General features: G+C 39.3%; 1 protein-coding gene across 1 annotated transcript in view; it reads left to right on the top strand.

Moving 5' to 3' along the window:
* EFNB2 (ephrin B2) overlaps nt 1-11,721 on the top strand; it is a 45,228-nt gene extending 33,507 nt beyond the window's left edge. Inside the window, exons 3-5 of the mRNA XM_014873341.2 lie at nt 5,289-5,381; nt 6,137-6,250; nt 7,866-11,721. Of these exons, the coding sequence (XP_014728827.1) occupies nt 5,289-5,381; nt 6,137-6,250; nt 7,866-8,248 (590 nt within the window). The 3' untranslated portion in view covers nt 8,249-11,721. The remainder of the gene's footprint in view (nt 1-5,288; nt 5,382-6,136; nt 6,251-7,865) is intronic.
* The last annotated feature ends 1,929 nt before the right edge of the window (nt 11,722-13,650 follow it).

Here is a 13,650-nt window from a genome sequence, read left to right as displayed (position 1 = left end):
GATCTCCATGCAGACTTGGCTCTGTTATTGGGGAGCAGATTAATTTCATTTAATTAAAACAATCTTTCTCTTATCTCAGTTATCTTGCTCTTTCGTCCATGGCTAGTTTAGAAACAACTTCCTTGTTGGGAGCAGTGATTTGTGGTTTTTCAGTGTGTGATTTCTGCTGTTCTTAAACCTCTCCCATAAAGTATCTAAGTTTATGGAAAAGAAGAATTATTTATTCAGTGCTTTGCTTTACTAAGAGGATCATTGAAAGGACCAAAAGCAGATGAAAGCAGAGCACAAACAATGATGCCTGGCCAAAATAGCATTCTATTACTTGATAAAATAAAAAACTCTCAAAAACTTTACATGTACATTGTAATCCTCAGGATGCATGTGAGATCGAGTGCAGCTTTGCTTTAAGAATAACTTCTTACTACTGTTGGATCTAAAGCTTGTGTGGATTTTTGCTGCTGTTTTTTCATTCTTCTTCTGAGTACAGCAGGGGAAAAGTGAAAATGGGTAATGTTATTCGATTTTATTTTATTCTGATTTTGAGAAATTCATTTTCTTATGCAGTATTTAATGAACAAAAACTGTGAAAGTTACTACTATTGGATAGTACTGATCTGCCCCTAAAAAATCTGTAGTTTTCAATTTGCTATTAACAGATCCACTTCAGCAGCAATTAATTCTTCATGACCTCATCAATGATGTGTCTTCAATATATTGCCAAATGACTTTTATTGTCCAGCACACTAAGGAGGGACAAAATCAATTTTGCCCTTGCCCATCCGTTGACATCACTCATTCCTGTAGTCTGTGGTTTAAAGTCCATTTAGTTTTCACAGGAAAATTAAATGCAATGATCATTATTTCTCTCATCAGCTATGTAGTCCATTTCATGTTCAAGCTCTAGAAATAGATGTGTTTTAAAGTTGTGTTGGTTCAAAGCATATGTCATTTAATTTGCAAATAGGTAATGTTTTTCATAGTCCTAAAACATGAAACTGTGGGTAATGAATATGGCAGAATTAAATTAGCTGAGATTTTTGTCTGCTGGTGTTTTAAGTAATTGTGATGGCATTTTTTCATTTTGTAATGTGTGTTTTTAGGAGTGAAGGAAGTTGAATTTTTTTGACTGTGCCTTCATTTCTAATCTCTTTGTGAATGAAAAGCTATACACAGGCACAAATCCAGCAGCTTAATTCTCCCTCTGATTAGAGCAATGTTACCAACCTGGTAGGTTGAAAACAGCCATGATCCATGCAGTGGCGTAGCCTCCTGGGAGGCAGAGTAATAACAATCAAATGAAGACATATTAAAATGTAATATTACTTCCTCTCCATGGGGACTGTATAAGAATCATAGCCAGGAACTATTCTTGTCAGCTGACTCTGCTATGCTCACTGACTGCCTGCCTCTGCATTTATGACTAATGCACTTTGTACAATAAACAGCACTTGTGGAGTTTTGAAAGCAAATAAATGTAAAACACTATACATTGATTTACATGAGTTCCAGCCTTTTTTGTTTGTTTGTTTATTTTGTTGGGAGTTTTGGTTTTTTTAATACAATTCATATATTTCAAAGAGGGGGAGGCAGATCAGAATGAAGTTCTTTGGTCTGAATAATTTAATTTCTCCCTTGTGTATGGAGGAGGATATGTTAAAGTAGTGTGTTATGAACCTGCAAATGTGTACTAGCTTCTCTAAAGTAAGTAGGGATCAGCAAGACTCTTAACCATAATTTCATAACAGATAAGTGTTTTCTGAATGTTCAAAAGCTAAACTTGCATTCTTTATAAAATGGCAGCTGCTGTTGTATTCAAGGAACCCAGACAGTGTCTGATAAACTACTGTAAAAATTGCCTATAAGTTATTACAAGTTTGTTAGAAAGTCTTAAAATATTTCAGCACAATTATATGTGTTTATTTTCAGGTGTGGACAAACTGTGGAATAATTTAATGTGGTTTGACTGTAATTATTAGTTTTGCAATTGACACCAGTGGAGCAGGGCAGGTCTCAGAAAATCAGAGGTGTTTAACCATCAAAAGATTTAAAAATATTTTTCTACCTGTTTAGCAGCATTTTACTTACTTCTAGGTCCCTGTGTATTGCTGTATTAATACAAAGTGAAGTGTGGGATCCTGAGAGCATACTAATACTAATGAGAAACTTCATATTAATCATTAGTTATTTTTATTAATGTTAATATTTAAGTATTTAGTCTTCTTAGCAGAGGGCTTTGTATGGTAGCTCATCTAAGTAATTGACTTTAAAATATATCCATATTTAAACCTAAATGTAAAAAAAACTGTTCTTTTTTTATATATATGTGTATAAGAATAAATTGGATGGAAAGTTTAAAATCTGATTACATAAACACACTAGAGGATAACATTTCCATTTTGGATACCAGAAGTTTGTGTTACATTTTTGTTTAAATCCAAACCTCCTATTGGGACACTTGTTTTTTTAAATATCCTTTCAGTGTGAGCAGAGCTGCAGGTGCTGGGTCACTTTCCCACAGAGGTGTGAGTGCAGTGGAGGAGCTGAAATGACAGTGGGTGTAATTCTCATTTGGAGATCAGTGTAGAAAGGCCTCAGCAAGTGTTTGAGGAATATTTTTGCTCGCTCCCTGGTTTGACTTCTGCACAATGCACTGTCAAGGGGCATTAGCAGTATGAAACTGTGTTTTCTCTGCTGTCCTAGATTACTTATTTTTCTCAGTGCAGCTTTTCAAAGCTTAAAACGATGTGTTTAAAGCTACCCACTTTCTTCCTGGTACACTAGGGATACGCAAGGTTGTATTTCGATAGTCTTAATGAATTTCAAAAAATAATTTCCTCCAGTGGCCTTGGGTAATTGTCAGTTTAATTACAGGAAAAGCTGAGAAGGAAACTTTGCTTTGTCACTGAAATACTTCTCTTTGAAAATTCCCTATTCCTCAGGACGTAGCAGTCTGTACTCTGAGCTACAACGTAGGCTTTCCTAAAATCCCTTGAAGAACTGTGGAAAAAGTGAATACTTCTGCAAATTCATTCATCTGACATCAAAGCTATGAAAGCATTCTTTTAGCAAGCAAGCGAGGCAGACTGCGCTGGCGTAGGCACACAACCAGACTCATTGTACATCTGGGTCTTCCCGTTTGGAGACTGTATTTGAAGTAATTTTGCATTCTTTTTGCCATCTTACTTTCTGACTCTGTACTGAGGTCAGACTGTGTTGTCTGCATCCTGTTGAGGTCTCCTGCTCTGTGGGTTAAGTGGATGGGCCTTTAAAGAATAAAAAGGCATTGAAGTTCAGAAGAAGCAGCATTCTATTCAATTAAAATCAAGTAGAAGGTGTTTAAGGAGATGTGATTCCCTCCGGCTCGATTAAAAAAAGAGTCAAATAACAAAACCACAAGACAAAGTCAGTGTTTATTATTTCTGCGTTCAGTTGGTGCTCAGCTTTGGTATTTCTATTTACTTCATTTTTTCTCTGTGTCCTTGTGCTGGTACATTGGCAAATAGATCATAAAAAACACTTTCAGCAAAGACACATTTGATTTATGTCCAGGATGGGTTCTTGGTATTGATTTTTTTTTTCCCTCTGGAAAAAAAACAACAAAACAAAAGAAAACAAAACTATATGTCTCCATTATTTTCCAAGCCTGGCAATGCAGTGACACATTTCAGATCAGCTTTTATCTTAAATTACTCAACGTGCTCTTTTGTATTTTGAAAAGTCTTTTTGCCATACAGCTATTGTCATGTTTTTACCGGGGGAGGGAACAAGAGGAGGAACTGGGAGGGACCACTTATGAGGAGAAGGGAATTTTAGGAAAAGAAAGCACAGTTTGGGAAGTTTGTATGGTAGCTGTAATTCGAGTTGGTCACAAAAGAGTCAGAAGTGGAACAAAAACAAGACGCAGATCAAAGGCTAGGAAGCAGGGTTCAGCAGTATGGGGTTTATATCTTTACGGCTAGAGAGAAGATTAGAGCAAGAAAAATACTGCCATGGGGGTAGGAGGACATTGTGAAGGGAAAAGGAAATATACATAGACTGCATTTGAAAGAAAATCCCCAAGGAAGGTGAAAGAGAAGGAGTGAGAATTAAAAACAAAGACCTGAAGAGTGTAAAGCCCACAGGCTGAAAGGAGAGGGGCAGAGGGAGGCATGTGCTGCTTAAGCAGTTCAGCACCGCCACAGCAAGCAGTGAGCTCCCTGACATCCCATTTTCCATTTGTTTTCTCCAGTTGGTGGCCCAGTGCTGGTGCCTGTGCACTCTCTCGTGAGTTCATTTTGGGCCTCAGATAAACAGCTCCAAGAAAAGAGTGAAATTTCCATCCTCAGGACAAGCAGGGTAGGAAAGCCCCCGGCGCATTCCCTGCATAGTGAGTCCAGAGCCCACCATTTGCCAGCGGCCAGGGCAGTGCAGTGGCTGCAATACCCACGGCCGAGGAGCTCCTGAATCATTTTCCAGCAGCTGTTTTGCAACCAACAGCTGGCTGGGGCGGCAGTGGCACACCCATGCACCGTGATTCAGGGCTGTGGATTCTCCAAGGGAGTGGTGCTTCGCTCTCACACCGCACGGCAGTGTCAGCCTGCGCCCCGATCGCCTGGCTCCAGCTGGCACCTAGATAAGCAAGAACAATATCAACACAGGGGAAAGCACCCTGTTGTTTGTGTGAGCTGAAAGGTTTCCCTGAGAATAGAGCGTATTCCCCTTTGCCACCCACCCCCGCAGAGGCTCAGTGCTGAGAAAAGTGAGATTGTACTTTAAAATATTAAATGGTTTTCCAATCAGTTCAGAATCTTAGCTTTCACCTGAGTCTTTTGTATGTGTTCACTTCTTCCAGCAGGAGATTTGTAATAGAGGAAGCAGGTGTAACACGGTGATTATAAAAGATATTGTTGGGAGGGGAATAAAAAGGGTGATTTTTCAGTGCTTTTCTCCCCTGAGCCTGCCAGAGCTTCCTTTTCAGCTGACTCCATCACCTTTTTAGCAAGATGGTGTGTTTTTGTCCAAGTCAGTCAGTCAATTGTGCATAGGAAAATAAAAGGCTGCTGGGTAAATTTGAAACCTTGATAACACATTCCTCCATTTGTATATATTGTACAGCTTACCAGTGTATTCATTCCTTTGGCTTTCAACATTTCACAACTTTCCATAGGTCAGCCTGAGCAACAAGAACAGGTCCTGGTAGATTGAAAGATCCTTGCTTTTAGACACTCATGTTCACATCACTTTGCTTGTTGATTTCCTGATTTTTATTTATTTTTATTTTTATTTATTTTTCTTTTATTTTTAATCAGCAACATCAAATGGGTCTTTGGAGGGCCTGGATAACCAGGAGGGAGGGGTGTGCCAGACAAAAACCATGAAGATCCTCATGAAAGTTGGACAAGGTAAAGACCATCTGCTGTTTCATGAAATCACTTTGATCGGTCTCAATGTCCTTTCTAGTTTTCAGGCTTCTTTTAGCAGTGTAGAGCAGAGAACCAGTCGAGTCTAGTGTGGTCATTCCTCCCTTATAGTCTGAAAGCAAAGCCTATTTTCTCTTCCTCGGCTACTGACAGATTTCTACAGAAGGAGGGTTAGTGTAATAAGATCTCTTCATTGGAGAGATCCCTAGAAGGAAAGGTCACCTGGGAGTAGTGTGTTTCAGTCATTTTTATTTTTATTTTAAAAACAAAAGCCACAACTCTGCTGCTCAGAATTATTTAAAATACATGAAAAGAGGGAAGCTAATATTTCTATAGTTTGCTTGTTATGAATTCTGATTACAGAGAGGTTTTTGTTCATTGTCTCTTTTCACATATAGATAACCTATTGTGCAGGAAGAAAGAATTATTCTTCTAAGTAGCAGTTGGTTTAGTAGTCAATCAACTTCCTCAGTTAAACTGAAATGTCATCTGCAAAGCTTTTTTTGCCAATTACAGGAGATCCTATAGTTTCTGCAGATGGCCTCACAATTTAAACCTGAAATAACTAATATAACCATTTTGCTTTAAAAGGAAAATTATGTTCTTATATCTCCCAGTCTTTTGCATAAAGCTTCTTCTGTTAAACCATTTGTGTCTCACGAGGTACCTAGAGCCAGCTTGTAAGGCTCCATACCGTCAAGTGCCAAAGCTGCATGAGTTGTCTTTCTCTCCCCCAGATCCCAACTCGGCAGGGCAGCCCCGGCACACGGATCCCACCAAGCGCCCCGAGCAGGAAGCTGGCACCAACGGGAAGAGTTCCACCACCAGCCCCTTTGTGAAGGACCACTCAGGTAGGTGTGGTGGGACTTCGCCCCGGAACGTCTTCTCCTCCTTTGTCCTCAAATGTGTTTTATTTTACCATTAATGTGCCAGAAGAGCAAACGTTTTCATCCTGAGATGAAGCAAAAGCCGGTTCTGATTGCTCCAGTGGATAGTGTGTGGGAGCTGCAGGTTTTGGCACCAGCTGCTCTCTTCCCTCTTCCACTCTGCTGTAGAAGTTAATTACGTTTTGTGACAGTGTCTCTCATTTACAGGAAAATTTTTGGATAGGGCATTTGCTAAGCAGCTTTACAGTGGTCAGTGCTGCCTTACATTTAGTACTCTGGCAGATGAACAAGTCTCTTTCTTTTCCCGCATAATACATTATCAAGTGGTTCTCGACAGCCATTTATAAGGTTTATTTCAAGGCATCTATAATTAATGTCCTGATCTTTTAGCTGACCATATAAAGTCTAGACACGTATGGCTGGTCTTTTACTAAATGTAAAGTTTTGGGGTTTTGGTTTTGCTTTTTTTTTCCCCCTAATAATTATCTAAACAAAATAAATAGGTGATTCGAAACAAGTATCTTCAAGATGCATTTCACTCACTGGGTGAACAAGAAAAAAATCTAACTCTTAAGACTCAAGCTGTCCAGAAGAAAGTTCAGTAATTAGTAATGCTACAAAGCACAAACTTTGCTGACAGGTGATTCCGGGTTTCCCAAAAAAGGCCACAAGTTTTCCTTGCCAGCTCTGTCTTTAGTTACTGGGCTATGAATCTTTGATATAGCGAGTGGCTTCAGCTGATCCTTGCAGAGGCTTTGGTAGGAAGAAGTAACAGTTATGGGAATGTAGCATCTGTATCATTTTTCCACTGTGAGTGAGCATCAAGAGAGGGAAGTAGGTTCAAACTTAGAAGTGAAAAAGTGTCAGTGAGCATTCGTGTAATTTTTGTGAAAAATAATATGGTAGTGTGATGAACGGCAAATATTCAACAGGCTGTTCAACATGTGAGCTTTTCCTGACTGCCAAATGTGTGGTATTGTTTCCTTTTAAGTAAATGTAAGTTAATACTAACAGACATGCCACAGCCATTCTGCCTGTCTCCCTCCCATGCTGCCTCAAGCTCCTTAGTTTCATTTCCAAGCAAGAGGAGTCCATATAAAGAGGCACTAAGGATGGTTTAACTTAAATCAATATGCAAAAGATAAAATAGCAGAGGGAACAGTGTGGCACTGAACAGTACCAGTTGTTCTGAGAATTGTCATTTCCCTGTGTTATTTTCCCTTCTAGTCCTATCCCACCCGTCTCTTGTGCCTGGGGCTGGCCTGCATCTGTTAAAAGATGCTGTGTGCATCAAAGGCTGCCTTGTCAGTGACAGTTCTCGCCACTGATGGATGATGATGTATGAAGCAGGGTGGTTTGGGAGCAACACAAAAGTGAGACCAACAGGCACAAAGTCTTGCTTTATATTGATTGCTGACTTCGGCTGTTTGCATTTAGCTATCTAACAGAGTAATTGGTTTGTCAAAGTTTAGCTGTCAGTTAATTCTTCCAGTCTTGCTTACTCTACACATTTTTAAGCAACGTAAATGGGTCACAGGATGGCAATAACTTTTGTCTATTGTATTTCCGTTCTTTCCAGGATCTAGCACAGATGGCAGTAAGGCTGGGCATTCCAGTATACTGGGTTCAGAGGTGGCCTTATTTGCAGGGATTGCATCAGGGTGCATCATTTTCATCGTCATCATCATCACTTTGGTGGTTCTTTTGTTGAAGTACCGGAGAAGACACAGGAAGCATTCCCCGCAACACACGACAACTCTGTCACTTAGTACATTAGCCACCCCAAAACGCAGTGGCAACAACAATGGTTCTGAGCCCAGTGACATTATCATTCCTCTAAGGACTGCAGACAGTGTCTTTTGCCCCCACTATGAAAAGGTCAGCGGCGACTATGGACATCCGGTGTACATAGTTCAAGAGATGCCTCCTCAGAGTCCAGCAAACATTTATTACAAGGTCTGAGAAACACACAACCAGTTCTGTGGTACAGTTGAGTCGTAGAGGAAACTCACTGGTCAAATGCTTTCTGTTGGGGTTTGTGATGACGCCTTGTGCGCTAGCATTGACTTAAGCACAGGGGGGAGAAGGCAACAGCTCTTTCTCCAGGAACCGACGCGAGCTGGACAGCTTACCTAGTCTGTAGAATTCTTATCTCGGTGAATAAGTATTCACTAAAAGCTGGAAGACTTTTATGTAGAAGATGCCCATTCTGATTGCTGTACTCTTGTTACATTCATCATCCTCAAAGCCATGTGCTGTGGGCATTCAGGCATGTACAAAAGCCAAGGGAAGATGGAGCAATCCGTGGATGTTAATAGCTCTAGGCATCCTGGGAAGGTGCTCTAGGATATATCAAGCTTGAAATGCAATCTTCTGACTTTTGTGTGTCTCTCTCAGTTTGTACTGGATTTGTCACACAGACCTTGGTGTCTAAGTAAGACTTGTTAAAGTTCTCTTGCTTTTAGTCCGTCACTGTTCCATTTGTTTCTGTTATCCGGGGCTCTGCCATCCTTCACATAAGATTTCCTTTCACTCCACCTCCTGAATCACTAATGGAACATTAATGTTTGGAGATCCGCACTCCATCCATCTGCTACAGCAGCCTCACTCGAATGGGTAATGCATTTATAAAAATTGTGTTTGATAGTAAGGAGCCTTCCAGCCAAAAAGTTAGGCTGTCAACAAAGTCAAGAGCAAGACTGGGTGGTAGAGGGAAGGGCTGATTGAAGTTGCAATTGAATATTGCTGCCTCAAAAATAGAAGCTGGGAAGAAAAAAAAATGCATTTAGGTAGCACAGCACTTTGGTATGCTAAGTTTTAAGAGGCAAGTAGGAAACACAATAACATGCGCAGTGGATTAAGGCTGCATTTGAAGGAATTCATGGTTATCAAATACCAGTGTGCAGAAAAAAAAAGTACGTTCAATACAGTAGAACAAAGGGGTATTGTTAGTAAGTGAACAAGCCTGGAGAAGACAAGACAATAGCAGGCCGCTGAGGATATATTAGGGCAGGGCTGTTGTGGTACTGGCAATAAAATACACAGCTTTGAAGCTGTAGCATAAGTGTAGTCTGCTTTGGATGACTTTTAAGCAGACTCAGCTGCTATACTGTCACATTATACTAAACACAGGGAAAGCATTTAAGAAAACAACTGAGAGCCAAGTGACCAAGATGATTATAAGCCAGTGGGTCAAGTGAGCTATAATTCTATCACTGATAAAGTTGTGGGGAGAAAAAAACAACAAAACAACAAACCGCAAAACCTTGCTCATCCCTAAAAGTAAGGCAGAATGTCTTCGTGACTGACCCTTTTGGCACTTTGGCTTATTGTAGTGCTGTCCCTGCACAGTGAGTGTAGGTACTGACTGACACAGCAGTTCATTGGTGCTCTGTTGCAAAGTTAAAGCACATATGGCAAACCTCTGGCAGTCCATAAGAGTAAAATAAATTATGACACTGAGATGGAGAAGGAAAATATGTCTTATTTATAATAGGTGTATAGAACACAAGGGATATAAAGTGAGAGTTTTTCTTTTGTTCATTCTTTCTTACTTTTGGTTTGGATTTTTTTACTAATATATATTTTGAGATTGCACAGAATCTACACCAGAAGATGTGAAATTCATTTGCGGCAATTGCATAGTCTTAACTTGTCATCATTTTACACATATGTGTGTGTGTGTCTATGTATATACACACATATATGTCTATATATGCATACGTATGTATGTATATGTATGCATAAGCGCACATATTTTTTTTTTTAATACTTCTGGAAAACAAAAATCAGCTATCCAAAACCACCAGTGGGAGCATAGTGTAAAAAAAAAATTCCAAAGCATCTTGTAAGAGAAAAGTAGAAAATATAAGGTCCAAAATATCAGGAATTCAGTGTTACTGCATCACATATTTAACAGCAGCAAGATGTGCCGGCATTTATTTTCTGTGTTGTGTTTTCCCTTGCCTTACAGGCTGATGTGTTCTGTGGATTTTGTTGAGGTTCGTAGAGAGGGGTTTCAGGTTAAAGTTTTCTCTTTAGCATGGCTATTCCCCTAAAGCTCCCACCCTAGGGAGGAAATAAAAAAAAACTCTACTTTTATATGTGCTATGCAAATAGACATTTCTAACATAGTCATGTTACTATGGTAACACTTTGCTTTCTGATTTGGAAAGAAAATGTAGCAACAGCATTTTAGGGTTCTCAGACCTCTGGTGAGCACCTGCAAGAAAAAAAAAAAAAAAACGGAAAAAATAAAAAAAAGAAGGAAAATTAAAATATCTGTCACAGAAATGATCACTCTCTTTGTTTTCTGAACCTGAAGATAATGTTGGGATGTTGGTCCAAAAGAGAGAAACAAAAAACAAAAAGAATTCCAGCCCATGGTTCTGTGGAAGGTTACCATGGTGACTAACTACAGTACATATGTAATTCTTTTCAACAACCCTTCTTTTCTATGAATCCATCCATACAAGATTCTCTTGTAAGTCATTAAGATTTTATTTTGGGGGAGGGGGAGGAAGGGAAAGATGGGCTTACTGATCCTTATTTTTATTAAATCATATCTATGCTTCATCAGTTGGCTACATTCTAGTTACATACTAAACTGTGAAAAAAAATCAGACTAATTTCTCAAGAGCAACCTGCAACCAATTGAAAAAAAAAATGTACTGTGCGTCTGTTTTGTGTCTGGTGCAGAATTATGACAATCTACCAACTGTTCCTTTCTTTGACGTTGGTCCAGCTTTGAAAAGTTACTGTAAATGCCTTGCTTGTTTGATCATCCCTAGTCACCCGAATTGGAATTTGCACCATCATGTCTAAGTGAAGATGCTGTAAATAGGTTCAGATTTACTGTATATGGATTTGGGGTGTTACAGTAGCCTTATTCACATTTTTAAATAATTAAAAAACCCACATGAAAACAAGATAAAAAAAGGCTTTTCTTAACCAGATTGTGTATATAGAGCAATGTTGGTTTTTTATAAAGTCTGAGCAAGATGTTTTGTATAAAATTTGAATTTTGCAATGTATTTAGCTACAGCTTGTTTAAAGGCAGTGTCATTCCCCTTTGCACTGTATTGAGGAAAAATTATATAAAAGGTTGCCAAATTGCCGCATATTTGTGCTGAAATTGTGTACCATGAATATTTATTTAATAATTTCTTTGTCCAGTTTGTAAGTAACACAGTATTATGCTTGAGTTATAAATAATTTCTTCTTTCTTTTTCTTTTTTTTTTTAATGTTATTTTTTTGTTTTGTTTGTTTGTTTGTTTCATTCTGTATTAAAACTAGCCGGTCATAAGTTTGAAATCTGCTTTAGTTCCACATTGCAATTAGTTCCCAGAAAATGAAAATTATGAAAATCACATTCCACGTCTGTTTCAAACTGAATTTGTTCTTAAAAAAATAAAATATTTTTTTCCTATGGAAACCTTGCCTTCTAAGTATTTTCTTCTTTAGTTTAGCTTTTTTTTTTTAAAAAAAAAAAAAAAGATGAAAATAAATAAGAAAGTCACCAAGCTTGCCTGCCTGCCTGCCTCCCTCCCTTCTTGCTTTCTTCCCTCTCTCCAAACTGATTGCTAGTGGTTTGTGGGAAATCTCCTTAGGGTACACTGACTTCTGTTAACCTACTTCTTTCAAGTTCTCTCTTCCATATATTAGCAGATTTTAGAAAACACCTGGACATCTCATGCCCTTGGAAGTCAGTGAACTGCACACAGATGCAGTAGCCAGGTTTCTTGGATGATCTTGGAGTTGAGAGTATAACCATATAAATAATGCCCAGACGTTATGCAGTGGATGTACTCTTTGGGTAGAATCAGAGGGAAAAAAATACCTGAAACCTTCTGGGCACTGTTTCTCCTGAGGAGGGGCTGACAGGGGCTGACAGGGCTGAGCAAGAAGAGACAGGAGATGGAAGACATGGGGAGGATCACGAAGGATTTGAAGTGCTGCAAAGTAAGACATCTCTTCATGGTTCTTTTACTGCAGCCTAGGGGAGATGGGGGGCCCCAAGCGTGCAGGTAGCACAAGCCTTAATGCAAGATCTGTAGTTCTGCTGCCCTAATTTTCACTAGGGTAATAAATTCATTCAATAAATAATACCTTCATTTTCTGACAAATCACCAATCACCTGGAAAGTGAAGCACCTTTGTGTTTGTTAGTAGCACATAAATGGTATGATGATCCGTGGAGTAACAGGTGAGGTCTACAGAGGGCAAATATGCATTTGTCACTTCAACAACAGATACCAATTAGCCTTAGAAATTTCGCTGAAGAAAGACAGTTAGCTATTTGTAGTATGGGTCATCCAATTCCCATTTTTCAAATTATTTATTATTTTCTGAATAATCAGAGAGAAATGACTATGGTGAAGACACTTAGTGTGTTGCAGTGGCACACATAGTCTGAAATGGGACATACAGAGACCCCTGGACTGGGAGATGGTTGAACTAGTATGACTTCTTGCAGCTGGAGCTCATTTTAGAGGTCCAGTTTACAGAATCTGTGCTGGAAGTTGACCTTAAAGGGAAAGTCACATAGTGGCACTTAGGTTCACCTCCTGGCTCTGGTACAGATGACCTTGGGAGATTTGGTCCAGCAGAAGGCGTAAGAGTGAAACATGTGATCATCCTCTGGCATCTCAGTAAATCTTGGGCCTAATCCTCTATTTATGTCTGTAAGTCACTTCAGAGGAGATAGCCTTGTGTTCTCTGAGCACACAGATCCTCTGTGGCTGGATTGTGTTCTCACTCCCTGTCCATGGTTGCACACAGGCAGTTCCACGTGCTGATCTCGGTGCGTTGTTGTGAGGGCTCCCACGTTGTCATCTGCTGTGAGGTGCTCAGCTCTGGTCTGTGCTGAAAGCCTGTCTGGCACAGCCATCTGTTAGAGCTGTGCCTCTAGCTTAGTTAAGGCTATTGTTTTTGTTTTAATCCTTGTTAAATACTGAAAGATGTTGATAAACAAATACTTCAATAGTGTCAAGTTTACATGGCTTTTTCATTACTGTGCCTCTTTTTTCCAAGTATAATACTCATGTATTATTATATATATTAATAACTAGCACGTATACTGACACCCGTGGACACCTATTTTTGCCACTGTCTTAGCAATAAGGGAAAATTGGTGTTGCTAAAAACTGTGTCTCCACTGGGAGGGAAAAGTCATTGCCAGTGTAATAACTATCTGTATATTTATGCCTGGGGCCAAGCATGCTTGGTTAACAGGAGTGCCTTGCACGCATACCTTCCCAGAGCAGAACCTCCACTGAGTTGCTCAGCTCATTTTAGTAAAAGATGCCTTAGATACTCAGCATAAAGTCATTGTCTTACAACTCTTCTTTTATAACTTGCAGAGG

The sequence above is a fragment of the Sturnus vulgaris genome, chromosome 2 (assembly GCF_052056855.1).
Source record: "Sturnus vulgaris isolate bStuVul1 chromosome 2, bStuVul1.hap1, whole genome shotgun sequence".
Lineage (NCBI taxonomy): Eukaryota > Metazoa > Chordata > Aves > Passeriformes > Sturnidae > Sturnus > Sturnus vulgaris.
This window is presented reverse-complemented; position numbering and strand designations above follow the sequence as displayed.